The following is a 16,954-nucleotide window of genomic DNA, read 5'->3' as shown; positions in this document are numbered from 1 at the left end:
GATTCTAAGACCATGTGATCCCAAGTTAGAAATCTGGGCAAAAGAGAAAGCGAAGAGCAGACGAAGTATTAGGCTGTAGCAGTCCTCTCTAAGTTAGATTTCTAATTCTAAAGGTATCTTACAAGCATAATTCTAAATTGACATTTTTGACCCCATTTTACCATTTCGTAATTCTGGTACTTAAACTCTGTTGCATATGTAGAGATAGATTCCAAGACTGGACCTAGAGTACTATTTAATTTGGACCTGAAAATCTGTAGCAAAATTGTACAAAAACATATACTAACCAATCTGTATGTGTAAAAATGTCAGCGGCTTTGCCACTGCCATTAGTTAGCAAGTTGTTCCATATTTTATACTCTGCAAAAAAGCCAACATTATTATGCATTTATTCTTGAGTTCATGCTATTGTGGTATGACTGATGCAACCACTCAAGCAAATTATTTAGGAAGACTTCAGCCCAGCTCACAGCAGGCCGAAATTAGAGCAAGTCACTACAGAAAAGTTGCTTGAAGAACTTAATTTGCCAGTCATTTCATTTCAGACACAAGCCCTCTTTCAATCTTCTACCACTCACAATTATGGAACTTATTAACTTAGAGGACATTTAAAACGTATCAAGACATTTGAGATGTTTGCAGATGAAGACATCAGGGAGATGGGAGCAGGAAGTTCTCAACTGCTCTTCAATCTGTGCTTTAGCCTTTCAGACAGAGGCAGCGGACTCTCAAGCCACATGTCCAAATCGCTTCTGGTCTCCTGAAGACAAGGATCGAATCCACATTTGGAGAGCGGCAGACGTTCTTCTGTTGATAAATCAGTGTTGAGTAATTTAAGGGCCTGCTCATCTTTCCCGTCTGCTTCTGGCTGAATTTCAAATGCCAATTTCTTGTTGTCCCTTTTGCCATTGCACTTGTCCTTCCGCTGAACCATATGACTCTTTCTTTGCTGTTTTGGGATCCTGTGACCCTTCCACCTGCCTTCCACATTTTCACTATCGCTGTCCTCAGCATGATAACTATTTTGGCACACACTCTTCTTAAGGGAGCTTTTCATGATTCTTGGCACAGGTTTTTTCCCAACCTGACAGTTATCTAGGACTTTATTTGACCTAGATGGCAAAATTGGCTGTTTGTTTTCTAAGCAACTCACTTTTAGCGTTTCAGTGCACAACCTCAAAGAACTTCCTGAATCCAGGACTTTACCTGCTGCAGTTCGTGGGTTCTCAGAACTTTGGAGAGCTTCTTTATAGTTCTCCAAGCTTAGCCCCTGCAGGTGTTTTTCTAGTAACATCACATTTTCAATTTCCTGAATGCTGCTAGGAGGAGACGAAAATTCTTCTCCAGGTTTGGAAGTTCTCTTTATTTGTTCTTGCAGTTGTATGGCATTTAACAAAGGCACATTTTTAGCTTTGGGGAAAGCTTCTAAACTTTCCATAGTGGCTCTATCTTTTAAAGACAAATCATTCTTCTCTTTAGGAAAGTCTGTATTTGAAACAGAGTAATCTAGACCGGTGACCAGACTGGGATCATGTTGTGCAGAATCTGAATGCTGCGTGAGGATATTGGCTGCTTTACTGTATGGTGGACAGCACAGCTTTAAAGAATTATTGCCCAGGCCAGACTCAGATTCTGAATACCAAGGAAGATTAACATTCCTTGGAGAAATGCTGAAGGATGTCCCTTCCCAGTCAATGCCACTCAGCTGCAGATCAATATTTGCGGAAGGAGCCATAGGCTCCTTCAGAAAAAATTCTGTTGGTGAGATTAAAGAATTAGAAGGTTTATATTCATTTTCTGTATTTTGTGAAGCAAAAAAGAAGTTGCTTGGCTTTCCTAATGCAGTAGAAAAATCTGCAGAGCCTGATAAAAAACAGCTCTTTTTTGGAAATTTTTGCATATCAAAAACAAGCCCCAAATCAGATGTTGAACCTTGGCTGAGAATATTTTCACGCGCAGGTTGCCAGGTCAGGTCAGAAAAAGTATCTTCTACTTTGCTGTCCCCTGCTAAGCATTCTTTCTCTTTAGTTTTTTTCTTACCTAAAGCAGCAAAATAAATAAATAAATAAAAATTAGGAACATCTTGTTAAAAACAATTTTTCAAAATTGGAGATGAAGTTAAGGAAGCAGCGTGGTTTTGGTTTTGTAATCAGGCAATTGTAAGTCAAATGGTTTCATTTAAATCTTATTAGGGTGCAGAAAATTCTATAGAACAACTGGCAATTTGACGAGCATACAATGACTATTTAAGATAGAAAACACAGTAAAACAAAACATGCGATGTTTTCAGCTTACTTTTCTTTTTTTCCCTGCCAATTTTCAACTTCTCCATTTGATACAAAGCAACCACTTCAGGATAGGCGGCCTCAAATAGAGTTGACTCTTCTATTGTTATTAGAAAGGGATCTGCAGACTGATCCTCAGTTGCAGCAGAATAATGATCTGGAACAATGAAGCAGAGAAACATACTTTTACTAGATAATTACAGATTATTCTCTCAATTACTATGCTCTTTCATACTCACTCCTTTAGAAAAAGGAACATATAAAATAACTTTGGGATTGGAATCTGTATCCTGCAGAACCAATTGAAGCTCCCATGCCTAACCCTTACTCCTTCTTAATTTGCACACAATCCACAAATATCTGTTCCTGTGTTTTGACAAATTCTTCACAGTCATATTTGTGCACCCTACCTACAGTATGATGGAAGCCTGACTTCACCTTATGAGAAATTGTAATGTAACTGTTCAATGTACAGGGCATGCAATGTACATCCGGAAGACCGAGCAAAAGAAAATTTCATTTTAAAACTATCCTTTTCCATTCGCTATGTGAAATTTTCATATAAAAAGTCAAATCAAATCATTCGTGGTCAGCTGGCAGATGCTCTCAAGGATTTTAGAAGGAAAAAATTCCCAGTTCTGTCTGAAGATATTTAGGACTGAACCTGGGGTTACTAGGCTACAGAAACCTTGTACCAAGAAAGGGGCAAAGTCAGAATGCCGGCATGAATTTAATTTCAAAGCAATAATTTTATGGAGAACACAGATTCCCAAGTTTGACATTGTTTTTTTAAAATTATAGTTTCATTTATTATTTACACATTGTTAAGCAGATCTTGTGTATTTGCTTACCTCTATCCCATCTTTCTTATTTTAACAAAGAACTCAAAGCGGCGAACATATTAAAAATACACTTTCCTCCTCATTTTGCCACAACAATTTACTCTGTGAGGTGAGTTATGCTGAGAGTGTGTGACTGGCCCAAAGTCAAACAGCTGCCTTTCATGGCTAAGGCAGGTACTTGAATTCACGGGCTCCTGCTTGGCGCCTTAACCACTAGATCAAATTGGCTCTCATGTATACAGGTAGTCCTTGACCTACGACCACAATTAAGCCCAAAATTTATGCTGCTAAGTGAGACGTTTGTTAAGTGAATTTTGCCCCCTTTTATGACCTTTCTTGTTACAGTTAAGTGAATCACTGCAGTTGTTAAGTTAGTAACATGGTTGTTAAGTGAATCTGCACCAGATGGCAAGCATCCAAATTTTGATCACCTGACCGTGGGGATGCTGCAACAGCTGTAAGCGTGAAAAATGGCTATAAGTCACTTCCTTCAGTGATGTTGTAACTTTAAATGGTCACTAAACAAACGACTGTAAGTCGAGGACTACCGGTACTATACATGAAGAAGTGTTATATCTCTACTTCTCAACATGCCCACCTCTTAAGAGATTGCTTACTCCTGTTTTAAACTGCACTGGAAAGTACCCTTCCAGTATGCCCAGTAAGGAGTACTAACCTGGCTTTTGCCACGCAATTTCAAAACAGGGAATTCCATTTCTAATCCGTGTCTTGATTATCCTGTAGAAACAAAAGTTAAGAAAATCCTAGTATTTTTAAAGACAAGGTGGAAAAGTGGAAGTCAGACATTTAAGAACTAAGAAGCCACCATGTTTGACCATCCAGGAGATAAGGGCTGTTTCCAAGGTTCTTTAACATTTTCTGGCTATTCCCACGAGCTGGAGTACTGTAACATTGTACGGGGAAAACATGTACTATTTCTCTTTGTCTCCTGATCAACCCTCTGTCATAACCATGATGACTGTATGGTTGTAGCAAGGTGTGTCACCAAGCATGAGAGAGAATCATAGAGAAAAGGTTCCCCTATGCCTGGTTTGCGTAGGATGTCCTTAGAAACAGGGCAGCAATGCGATTATTATCTTTGCATTATTCAGTGTTGATAACTTAAAACATGACTACCACTAACTCGCCCGTCCTTCCACTGCAAGTGTCACTTAAGAGTACCTCAGATCAGAGTTCCACAGGGAATGGATGATAGCCACAACCCACACATTCAGGATGATTATCTATGTTAGTTCACATGGCCAAGCAGGATAAATATGAGTCGCACTTTATGTTTTCTTACATAGATAGAGCCGTGGTGGCGCAGGGGGTTAGAATGCAGTAGTACAGGCTGACTCTGCCGACTGCCAGTAGTTCAAGGCTGACTCAGCTTTCCATTCTCCTGACATCGTATGAAGACCCAGACTTTGGGGGGCAATATGCTGCTTAAAGAGGGCTGTACAGCACCGTATGTAAGTCTATGTGTTGTTGTTAATTGCGAAGTCGTGTCCGACCCATCGCGACCCCATGGACAACGTTCCTCCAGGCCTTCCTGTCCTCTACCAACTTCTGGAGTCCATTTAAGTTCACGCCTACTGCTACAGTGACTCCATCCAGCCACCTCATTCTCTGTCGTCCCCTTCTTCTATTGCCCTCAATCTTTCCCAGCATCAGGCCCTTCTCCAGTGAGCCCTTCCTTCTCATTAGGTGGCCAAAGTATTTGAGTTTCAACTTCAGGATCTGGCCTTCTAAAGAGCAGTCAGGGTTGATCTCTTCTAGGACTGACCGGTTTGAACGCCTTGCAGTCCAAGGGACTCGCAGGAGTCTTCTCCAGCACCATAGTTCAAAGGCCTCAATTCTTTGTCGCTCAGCCTTTCTAAGTGCTATTGCTATTGCTAAATCTGCCTTCTTCAGGTTTCCATCCTCCTGACTTGTCGTATGAGGACCCAGATTGTTGGCCTAATGTGCTAACTCTGTAAACCGCTTAGAGAGGGCTGTAAAGCACTGTGAACCGGTATGTAAGTCTAAGTGCTATTGCTGTTACTATTGCTATCTGAAGAGCTTCTTTGAGGTTCCCCTAGACGTACTTTCCGGCTCAGTCTATCTCGCTGTTGGGATCACTGCGGACATCAACCTTTATCTTGCTGTTCTTTAGCAGTCTTTGGAAAATGGGCCAGAATCCAAAAACTCATGCTGATACTGTAGAATTTCTAATCTTCGAACTGTGTACTATAATCCTCCGTGGTTTCAAATGCTGTTTTGAATTGTGGAATATTTTTTTCTCTTGAATCTATGTAATGTATTTCAACAGACTTAAAAACAGACACACCGGGGATTCTTAGCTATATCAACAGCATGTTAACTCCACAGGTGGCATTCCTGGACTAATGCAACAACCAACACCAAAGGGAGAGATGGCTTTAAGAACTAATTATAGAACTAATTACCTCACTGGCTGTGTTCAAAGCACAGTTAAACAGACATCTGTCAAAGTGCTTTCATTTGGACTCCTGCCCTGATCAGCAGGTTGATGGCCTACATAATTCCTTCTAATGTTCAATGTTTGTTACTGAAAAATGCAGAATCAGGAGGCACAGAACAAAAATGTTTTCCACTTCCAGGGACAGATATAAAGCAAAACAAAGGGTGAAATCTAATTAAATTATAAATCGGGTTACCGCAGGGCCTGCAGATGCTTTGGATCAGTATAACCAGACTTCTTTCTGTTCATGTCATAGTAAGTCAGAAGGCTACACAATTTCTCACAGGCATACTGCTCGGTCCAGTTCATTTTCTTGACAGCAAACCTCTATTTGAAACATGTTGGGAAATTACAAATACAACACAGATGAAAATATCTACTGAACAGCAGCAGCACTGATTCTCCCCAAAGAGTTGACGCATTTAGTTTGAAATGTCACGAACTTTTAAAAAATGCCATAAGGACAGAACAGTCACCTTAAAGAAATTTCTAAGCCAAGTAGGCATAGAATACAAAGCAGGGGAAAACAAGAGGGCTGTCTGAAGACAACCAGACTGTAAAATCCACTGAAGTGCTGTTTCCAATCTTGTGCTCTTTATATTGGTCACAACAGTCAATGAAGGTAGGAATGATAGCAGCCCAACATCAGAAAATCTCAGTTGGGGGAAAGCTATTATCTGCACTGGACAGCTTTCAGGCTGGCTGAAAACTTTGTCTTCTAACCTTCATTCTATTCAGGTTAGGCTAAAAACTGGTGGCATCCAGAGCCCTTATACATACATACATACATACATACATACATACATACATACATATTTAGATTTTTGCTGACAAAGAGTTAATGGGAGACTAGTATCGCTATTAAGCTATAAGTAATCATAACAGTAGACCGGGTGCTCTATTAGACATGTACTATGTATCCTCCCTGGTTTCGGCTGACAGAAGTGAGGAGAACCTGTGGCCTAGATGTTAATACAGCTGCCTAACATGCAAGCTGCCCAGGTTCAAATCTCGGAAGGGTATGGCTAGCTAATGAGAGCCAAATAGCTCAAAATAGCTATACTAGTCTCCCTTTAACTCTTTGTCAGCAAAAATCTAAATTTATAGTTTATCGCAGTAGCGACTTGAGTCTGCAAAACGCTCCTAGATTGGGGCTGAAAGGCAAAAGCAATCATAACAGTAGACCGGGTGCTCTAGTAGAACTTACTATATATATATGTGTGTGTGTGCGTGTGTATGTATGTATACATATATGTATATATAAGAGCTCTGGATGCCACCATTTTTAGTCATGTGTGTGTGTATGTATACACACACACCCACACACATATACATGTATGTATGTATATATAAGGGCTCTGGATGCCACCAGTTTTTAGCCTAACCTGAATAGAATGAAGGTTAGAAGACAAAGTTTTCAGCCAGCCTGAAGCTCTCCAGTGCAGATAATAGCTTTTCCCCAACCGAGATTTCCTGATGTTGGGATGTGTGTGTGTGTGTGTGTGTGTGTGTATACTAAAAACTGGTGGCATCCAGACCTGCAAATATCGTATCTGGTTATTTAGCTGAAACTGAGGATATTGACATACCTCAGTCTAATTCCATCAGCACAAAGCATAGCAGTTACATCTCTGCTTCTTTATGCGGTAGAACAGCATGCAATTCTACACTGAAAGCAATTTCCAAGAAAGGGATCAGCTGCCCTTCAATGCATGTTTTAAAGCAGAGGCTGTACAATCATCTCTTGGGGATGTTTTAATTTGGTTTCCTTTACCAAGAGAAGGTTGGGCTTAATGGACTAAACTGTATTCAATATTGAGAACAAGGTATAGTGTCTTAATACATACTTGAAAAGATAATAAATTTGGCCTTTGGCACTCATTTAATTTCACTGGTTTGTCTTTGCTGATGAGATACTCTTGGATAACCTTAGCAAAGAAAAGGAAAAATAAGGCATTCATTATCTGTCTCATTTATACAATAAGATACTTGAGGGAGATAGCTATAGGATAAGTGCATACATGACTTGTAAAATTACCTCAGGAAAGGGAAAACCTTCACATGCCATGGCTTTTCTGTAAATAAAATGCACACATCTCAGATCTGTGAATGGCAAAGAAGTCTTCTTTAAGCAATTCAGAGCAAATTATATGAAAACACACCTACTTTTTAATACCTTCCTCCACTAAGCTTGGTTGCTGCTTTGACTCAGAAGAGTGCCAGTCACAGGGGCAGCAGTAGTCAGCATCCTGGGGCTCACAGTATCCTACACTGCCACAGATCTGACATCCTCTGTCCTCATGATCTTTATAAGAACCTACAAGAAAAAGAAAAGAGGAATACAGGCTAAACGTTTTTCTTAAAGAGACAAACCTGTCCCATTTTTGTGCATAATGTATATATAATTTATATGATCTATGTATAATGACAGAACTGGCAAAAAATGGAGTAAAACTTTCCTTGTGCAAGCAAAAGAAATTAAGACATATTTATTTATTTGGCCTATAATCCAGTTTGATTTAGGGTGGGCTACATAGTGCTTTCTCCTCCTTCCCCCCCGCCCAATAACTCTTCTATGAGGTAGGTGAGATTGAGGGAAAATAACTGGCCAAAAACCCTCAGTGACTTCCCTGGCTGAGGGTAGCCTAGCCATTGATCACCTACTCTTAGTCTAATAACTGTACCATTACACTATACTACACTGTTTATGGGAGCAAAATATTATCAATTAAGCCAAAACCTTTCAGTTTAATGTTCAAGTGGGTTCACATAATGGCTTGCTTGATTTGTGTTTAGATGCTGTTGAACTCAGCCACTGTAAATCATGCTTTAGGCTAGGGCATTTATTCTCCCAGACTTTTTGAAACAGTTACTAATGAACAGCCATCTTTCTGATGTGCATATGGACTATATGACTAAATACAATAATTGTATTAAAAAGTATATTTAAAATAAAAGGGTTGTATTGGTCGTTGTTCTGAGTTCCTTTGCTTTCTGAAGTAAAAGTCTTACCATACTTATCGAAGTATTCAAATAAACATGTGCTTCATTCAAATATATGGGTTAGCAATGAGTTATTTCATACATGAGATTCAACAAATTATGATTAAGAAGATAATGGCTCAGAGTAGTGTGAAAATCCAAGTAATAATTCAGATAATTAAAAGAGAAAATTTAGTTTTTCTGCAGAAGTATCTGAATATTATCAATTAAAGACTCAGGAAACTTTTTTGTAACATAATTTAATCTACAGTTTTGTACTATTTGAAGTCCCTGCATGCAGCATCTAGATAATTTATTATTTCTTTTTCTAGTCTGAGGGAAATAGTTTATTCTTTTACCTGAAACTGATTTGTGCTTGCTCTAAATGAGAGAAGAGAATTCACTTATCCAAACTAGATGTTTATTTTTGTAGTTTCATGCCATTTTAGCATTACAAGTCTTATTAATTCATAATTCTACTGTATGTACAGTAGGCATGAAACTATAGCTTATTGTTGATTATGCAGGAGCCCAATAGTTTGCTGTAGCATCTGACAGTATATAAAGTCCAAATCAATTCTACCACACGGATCTCCTTTGACCACGGCCTGTAATTTTTCTTTTCAGAAGACAGGATATAGTGATCACAGCTCATTATAATGATAAACTATCAGTCTTTATATACCAGGGTGCCCAATTCAAAAGGAGACTTCAATACACAGAATCTTTTTTCTGAAGCTAGGAACTGACTCACCTAGATGATGGCACACAGAACAGTGAAGTGGTTTTTTAGCTGTTGATACTGGGACATCACCAGATTGCAAATGGTCTTTCCAGGACTCAAATCTAAAACAGTATTGAAATGGTGATGAATATATAGCGCTGAAAAATAATGCTGTCTATACACATGATGTACATACATGCACACATTATAAATCTGAATCATGCAAAGGATTTGCTTCTTGGAAGAAAACGTAAAGGGGAAAATAGGAGACACAATTTAAAAATAACATAAAACATACCTTTGCAGTAAACTCTGTCCTTTTAAAGTTTTGATCAACTTTAAAACCTGTTCTTTTCCTACTCCAGGAACTCCCTTTGAGAACCAAGAGAACAAGCATTTTGACAGAGTTTAGATAAATGTATAAAATATACACTATAGTTTCAAAACTGCCATGGGTTTCAATCAAGCTATGAAATAAATAATTGGGCAAACATTATTAAGACATATGGTGGTTTTGGTGAATACTTTCTATAGTATTCAAAGTAAAATATCACTTCATGAATGGGTGGCCACATAAGTCAAATAAAGAAATGAATTGCCAATTATTTATGCTACATTATCCTTAGCTGTATCGTGCTGAGAAAATGGTCAGCTTTTAACAGGATAACTGGTTTTTTTAAAAAAGTTGGTTTACAGATACATGGACTGTGAAAATTAGTAAGTATGCCTTTTCCTGAAAATTTGAAATGCAGGAGTCAAAATGACATAAGAGCAGAGACAAACCACTTCAGCAGACCAGACAAGCAGAAGTGAGTCTGGGACTAGAATGGTCAGGTTATATAAACAATGTGAAGAGCATTTATACGCATCTGAAAGTAAAAGTGCTAAATTCAGAGGAAAATGGTGGTCTGCTATATCCCCCAACTGTAATCAGAGTGATATGCAAAGAATCTAAAGCATTTCTTTGCCCTTAAATGCGAGGACCATCTGTGATTTTAAGCAGGAGTAGAGGGAAAAAAGCAACTATAGTATGATTGGGAAGACAGAGGGATAAGCAATGCCTGAGGAAAAATTCTCCATGAGTACTTTGTGTGAGAAGGGAGGGGAGGACACAGGGAGTTTGCTGGGAAGCTTGTATGGATAAAGTCAATGAAGAAATGGTGGACCCTATGCTAATCCCTTTGCATTTCCTTCCACATCTGGCTGAAGCCACTTATGTGCCTGCTGGAGAGGGGCAGGGGGAGGGGAATGAAGGAAGGAAGGAAGGAAGGAAGGAAGATTTCCGATGCTCATGGCCAACTTCCCACAAGGAAACTCAATCAGAAAACAGACAGAAGTTGGGCAGTGCTCCTGCCTCCACTGATTTTTTGCCCACCATTCTGTTTCTCTGTTAAGATGAGGAAATATCTCTGAAATAATGACCCAAGAGGTCACTGGTTATATTTCTCACTAAATCCAGGGAACAAACCAGTATCTGCAGAGTGTGCACAAGTCAGTTATAACCCACTGGATGTCCTTAGAAGATTCAATAGCAAGCAAATGCAACAACAAACAAGAAAACCCTACCACCAAATAAATAAAACATGGACTAACTAAAAAAATTATATTGCTTCACACCAAAGAATATAATTGCAGCTGAGTTTGACTGCAAGCTATCAGTACCATAGGAGATTGTTTTTGGAAATATGTGCTACCCTATTTCTTTAAGGTACTTTAAGGTGGCTCACATCAAAAGCATGTGACAAATGGCTCTCCTTTACATACTGCTGAAATAATATTTTATAGTCAGCATGACTAATGCTGTGGTATAATGGAAGTTGCAGCCCAACAATCTTGTAAGGGCTCACCTCTGGCTTAGATGGTTTACCTTTCATTTTATATTCACAAAAAAACTCTGTAAAGCAGGTCAGTTTGAAAGACAGTGAGTCCTAGCTCTAGAGAAACTTAAAAGAAGAAAGGGCAAACATGCAAAAAATAACACAGACATTCAAGGGGAAAGCAAATACTGTCCCACAAAAGCACACTGATATAAGAATGATATATTGCCACAACCCCAGTGCCATCAGTTACACTGTGACAGGGTCAAGGTAAGATGCCTTTTAAAAAAGAATGTGCAAAGAATGATTATAGCAAGAAATATTCTTATGTAACCAGTTGATTGTGTTGCTGAAACAGTTTTAAACTGGGGCGCTCTTCTGGGATTGCTAAGAAACCTAAACCAAATTGGCCTAGGGTAAAGGAAGGACAAAGATATTGTGAAATGAACATCCGGCAGCTAAGCGCTAAAAAAAATGTAATTGAAGCAGATGTGTCAACTTAACAAAAACACATACTGGGAAGGCTGCTTTTATCAACTCATCCTTTCATCTGGAAAAAAAAGACAGAAGGATTAGGGTTAAACATCCCTTCACATGGAAGAAAACCCAGACAGAATCTAGCAGGAAGCTTTGCCAAAACCTAATTTCTTCCACAAAGAAACCGAGATTCTTGATTTGTGGTTAACAGAAGGTTTCAGATCCAGTCATTCTCCCTTCTGAAAGCATGGAATCACTTTCAAGCAAGTGTCCTTGGCATGAAAAAAAACCATGGTGGCTAGAAAAATAAATCTATTGTACAGGAAACCCGCATAAGAAAACATTTAATGTAGTAGAGTAAAACGATTCTAGAACCTCTTCTCCTTCATGATTTTTGGTTTATATTTATGGTTTTAAGAGATGTATGGGCTATGTTGTTTTATTGGTTGTTTTACTTGTTGGTTGGGAGCTGCCCAGAGTATGATATAGGATAGGTAGTTATCTAAATATTTTAAATAAACAATTACACTAGTAACAGGTTTTATTGTCTGCCTGCCTGCCTGCCTGCCTGCCTGCTTATCTATCTATCTATCTATCTATCTATCTATCTATCTATCTATCTATCTATCTATCTATCTATCTATCTATCTATCTATCTATCTATCTATCTATCTATCTATCTATCTATCTATCTATTATCTATCTAATCTATCTATCTATCCATCCATCCATCCATCCATCCATCCATCCATCCATCCATCCATCCATCTATCTATCTATTCCATCCACCTACCTACCTACCCACCTACCTAAATTAGCAATATAAACATTAATGTGATTGTTTGTGTGATTGTTCAGTTACCTTAGGAAGATAATCACAGCCAAGCAGAATTGCTAATCCGATCAGAGATTCTCTGCTGCAGCCTAGTTTCTCTTCAATATCAGATATCAAGTAGCAGTCAACATGTGGGTCCTGTACAGAATAGAGTAGGATGGTGATGCTCCCCCTTAAATGTTTCATCATTTTTCATATGTTTACTAGCGATACCGCAACCATTACTGAATAAGTTTGAAAATACATGTTCTAAGGAAAACTGCATCTTGACAAACTATGATTTGCAGACATTATGGTGCCTTTAAAGAGGAGCTCAATATCGAAAATTTTCTCAGGATCCATTCAAGCAATCTAGGATGAACAAGCTCAGTGTTTCACAATCCTTCTGAGAAAAGGCACACAAAGTAATCACAAATATGTCTATTCAAAATTCAGTCCCACTGATCTGAAAACATATATCCAAGAGTATTTAATATTATAGTTACAAAGAGTAAAGAGCAGTGGCATGGGGAGTGAGGTCAAAATATTTTTCTGAGTAAGACAAAGGCTATCAGAGACTCAGGTGTAGCAAAACTGACTTGTTAGATTACAGAAAGGATAATAACTATATTTATTAATGACTGGAAAACCCTTATAGGACGTTTTGCTGTAAAAAGAAAAAAAATGATATTGTGTGATTCATGGGTTTGATTAGAATGTGTAGACTATGGAAAGAAAGAAATTTTGCTGTAATTTTAGAGTGAATAAAATATAAATGTACTTGTAACAGCTATTAAGACGAATGGAAGCCACTTCTTTATAACTTTTTGTTTTCCTTTCCTTTCCTTTTTCCCCCTTTTCCTTCCTTCTTGTCTCTATTCTGCTTTGTACTTTCGCCCCACTTACTTATCACTTTCCTTTCCTTGCTCTTCTCTTTCAAAATGTGTATTGCTTATTCTTTAAAAAATAATTTAATAAAAAATACACTTCCCCCCAAAAAAGTAGCACGGATCAAAAAATGCCTAGTAAATTACCTTGACGTTCATGGTAAAATTTCGATAAACTGTTTGAGCGCCATAAAGGAAGATGTCTCCATCATTGGTGATGCACCCATCCACATAGCCATTTGCATTCAGATAGGCACACATGGCCTCTGCTTCTCCAGCTGCTTGAATCCATGGCATTCCCAAGCACTCCAGCAGCTCAAGGCACTGAAAAGGGAAAAATCCCATTGGAAGAAGCAATGAGAAATACCATTGGGATGAACAATTCATGGCTGCTTTTCTGCTCCCTTTCTAATAATGTTTGAGGTAGCCAAGACCACGTTGGTACGGTTTCTTGATAACTTTCAATGGCAAAATGCGTTAAGATTGGGACAGGCTATATAGGTAGTCCTCAGCTTACGGCCACATGAGCCCAACATTTAGGTTGCTAAGTGAGAAATTTGTTTTACGACTTTTCTTGCCATATTGGTTAAGTGAATCATTGTTAAATTAGTAAGATGGTTGTTAAGCGAATCTGGCTTCCCCATTGACTTTGCTTGTCAGGTCACAAAAGGCCCGGGACACTGCAGCCATCATAAATATGAGTCAGTTGGCAAGCATTCAAATGTAAATCATGTGACCATGGGGATGCTGCAATGGTTGTAAGTGTGAAAAATGTTCATAAGACACTTTTCTCAGTTCCGTTGTAACTTCGAACTTTGATCACTAAGCAAACTGTTGTAAGTCGAGGACTACCTGTACTCCACTTATAAGGTATAGAGTCACTTATGCAGTAAGAAGGTGGTGTATAACTTTGATAAATAAATCTAAAATGTGAAGATATATTCCCCTAAAACCCGCTGAGGTAAAACCCGCTAAGGCAGTGGTTCTCAACCTTCCTAATGCCGCGACCCTTTAATACAGTTCCTCATGTTGTGGTGACCCCCAACCCCCCATCCAGCTTGTCCCGGCGCCCGTCCGAGCCGCCTGGGGGGCAGCAGGAGGAAGAAGGGGAGGAGGAAGAGGAGGGAAAGGAGATAGAGGACCGGTGTCTTGGTTCCTAAGACCATCGGAAATATGTGTTTTCAGATGGTCTTAGGCGACCCCTGTGAAAGGGTCGTTCGACCCCCAAAGGGGTCACGACCCACAGGTTGAGAACCACTGCGCTAAGGTAAAGCCAGCTGAGGTAAAACCCATTGAGGTAAAACCCGCTGAGGTAATCCTTTGAACATTCTTCTTACATACTACCGTAATATAAAATAGGCAATCCCTGCAGCCAAAGAAAATCCTTGACCAGCAGAGAACTTCAGGTTTCGAAACCTACTGAAACATAAGCCACCAGCCTTGATGAAGCAGGCAGGAGAGCAGCATGTGTCCAATTAATCCCACCGGATTGCTCTCAAGCAACACAAAGTCTTTAAAAATTGGCATTGGTTCAATAAAACATATTAAATATTGATGCCTTCTACTGTATGAACCCGATAACTGGCCGTATTCAGCATCCTGTAAACATAACCCACTGTGATAGCTTGCCTCTTTCAAAATAGATTTGAAACGGGATCTCCCTTTTTTTGCAATCCCAGGCTTTTTCGATGGGCCAAAGCGAGCTTCTATTCTCTTCTTCACTGTGCTGGTTTTCAGTTTTGGGAGATCTCCCTCCGTGACAAACACCAGATGGACCCCCATCAGTGTTAAAGAAGAGACGCGATAATAAAGATTCCTGCGGCAAGAGAGTGAAGTTAAATAGTATACATTATACCCCTCATCTTACATCTCAATAATCAGTTGATTTATTCCCATGCCTAAAATATTGACATTTTCTCCAAAACTATCAATATAAGGAAACTCTGTGTATTCTTGGCTCCCACTGTATCTCCCTCAAAATCATTCTTTTAATTAGAAAACAATTTAAAAGATAAAGATATCAATGACATGTGCCTCACAAATTCTCAAAGATGGTATGAGATAGTTCATGGCTCTTATTTAATCCACATTGTAAATCCTAACAGCATTTGCAGAGAATGCCCAAGTCCATGCAAAATGAGCATTAGCATATGCAGAATTCTTTCTATGAGCACTCAGTCATCTTCTTCGGGGCCTCTTACAGTGAAATTAATTCATTATTCCCCAGATTGAAATTATACCATGCCTTATATCTTATATTTTGTAAAGCACCCAAGAGAAGTAATATATCTTATATATCAGTACCTTGTTATCACAAGCATTGTACCTACCTAAGATGCGGGTTTGTGACTATTCCCACCATCTTCTTAACTGTCTGTGCTTCACACACCCAGAGACTTAAATCAACAGCTAATGTTTTTCCTTTAAGACTGCAGAGAGGGACATGTTGCTTGATAGGTTCCAGGATCTGCCACAGGCTAGTTACTCCCATGGTTCCAAATATTCAGATGCACTGCCTGCAAAGATCAAGATGGAGGGATGGATGGATGGCTGCCACAGAAACGATTTAAGACAGCTAAACCAACCACAAACTCTCCAAACATCAAACAATATTGACCCTCCAATACATCCCAATCTGACACATGCTTGTTATAACATTATAGGCATACTCCTTATGTCAGGGGTTTTCAAACTTGGCCCTTTTAGGACTTGTGGACTTCAACTCCCAGAATTCCTCAGCCAGGCAATGCCTTTATTCTGTCCCTATCCCACAAAAGGATGGCGGCAAAGACTGAAAATATGAAACCTAGACTACTGATAATGCCTATTTTCAAAGGGTGAAAAACCAATCTGATCGCAAAGAAAATCTTCCTCTTCCGTAGGATTCAAAGATTCAAATACCATCCCTCATAAGACATTAATTATTATTAATCCCTCTAAGATTTTTTTTTAGCAATTACTTGGCAACTGCTACTAACTTAAAAAATAAACTTAGTAGATCAAAATGAAAGAAGTTATTGCAATCATCTTTTCTACACTATCTAAAACTGTATTCCAGAAATTGCTATTTCCTGCCTGCATTAGTTTTTTATTCATAATTCTAATATTACAACTGCATTGTTATTTTAAAATCTAGACGAGAGCATGCCAATTTTGATCTAGGCTAGTTTGGTCTAGTGGTTAAGGAGCTGGCCTGGAAACCCGGAGAATGTGAGATCTAATTCCCTCCCTTAAAAATGAAAGCCAACTGGGTGACTTTGGGCCAGTCACTCCCTCAGCCCACCCCAGCCCAGCCCACAGGGTTATTATTGTCATCAGGAAAAAAAAGGAGGAAGGAAAGTTATGTATTTTTTACCAGCCTGAGTTACTTATAAAGTAATAAAGCTGGGATAAAAATCAAATACATAAAAATACATGCTATTTTTACTCTTTAAATTAGTTTCTCCCCCTAAATTTTGATTTTTAAACAGAATCCAGTGTATATTTACTTAGAAGCAGTGTACTTTTTTCAAAAGAGATTTGTATGTGGAGCAAAATTACCTACAGATTACCACCCTGCCCTGGAATATTTCCTTCTATAAGCCGCTTAGAAAGGGCTGTAAAGCACTGCCAAGTGGTATATAAGTCTAAGTGCTATTGCTATT

General features: G+C 38.8%; 1 protein-coding gene across 1 annotated transcript; it reads right to left on the bottom strand.

Moving 5' to 3' along the window:
- Positions 1-676: 676 nt before the first annotated feature.
- On the bottom strand, positions 677-15,801 carry GEN1 (GEN1 Holliday junction 5' flap endonuclease). Its single transcript, XM_029283556.1, has 13 exons — positions 15,641-15,801; positions 14,940-15,126; positions 13,458-13,634; positions 12,472-12,582; positions 9,614-9,687; positions 9,346-9,437; positions 7,776-7,926; positions 7,648-7,684; positions 7,457-7,537; positions 5,806-5,936; positions 3,804-3,865; positions 2,296-2,442; positions 677-2,040 (listed from the first exon to the last, which is right to left on the bottom strand). Exons 1-13 carry the CDS (start codon positions 15,799-15,801, stop codon positions 677-679), a joined length of 2,775 nt encoding a protein of 924 aa, XP_029139389.1.
- Between the last annotated feature and the right edge of the window lie 1,153 nt (positions 15,802-16,954).

Source organism: Protobothrops mucrosquamatus, unplaced genomic scaffold (assembly GCF_001527695.2).
Source record: "Protobothrops mucrosquamatus isolate PMUCROS unplaced genomic scaffold, P.Mucros_1.0 scaffold130, whole genome shotgun sequence".
Taxonomy (NCBI): Eukaryota; Metazoa; Chordata; class Lepidosauria; order Squamata; family Viperidae; genus Protobothrops; species Protobothrops mucrosquamatus.
This window is presented reverse-complemented; position numbering and strand designations above follow the sequence as displayed.

What these genes read in the sequence shown, in the direction of transcription:
- GEN1 (XM_029283556.1), bottom strand. Translation starts at nt 15,801, where the DNA reads ATGGGAGTAACTAGCCTGTGGCAGATCCTGGAACCTATCAAGCAACAT. An exon ending in TCAAATCTATTTTGAAAGAG is followed by an intron (nt 13,635 to 14,939) that starts GCAAGCTATCAC and finishes TTCCCTTTTCAG; the next exon opens with TGCCTTGAGCTGCTGGAGTG. An exon ending in GCTGTGATTATCTTCCTAAG is followed by an intron (nt 9,688 to 12,471) that starts GTAACTGAACAA and finishes TGGTTCTCAAAG; the next exon opens with GGAGTTCCTGGAGTAGGAAA.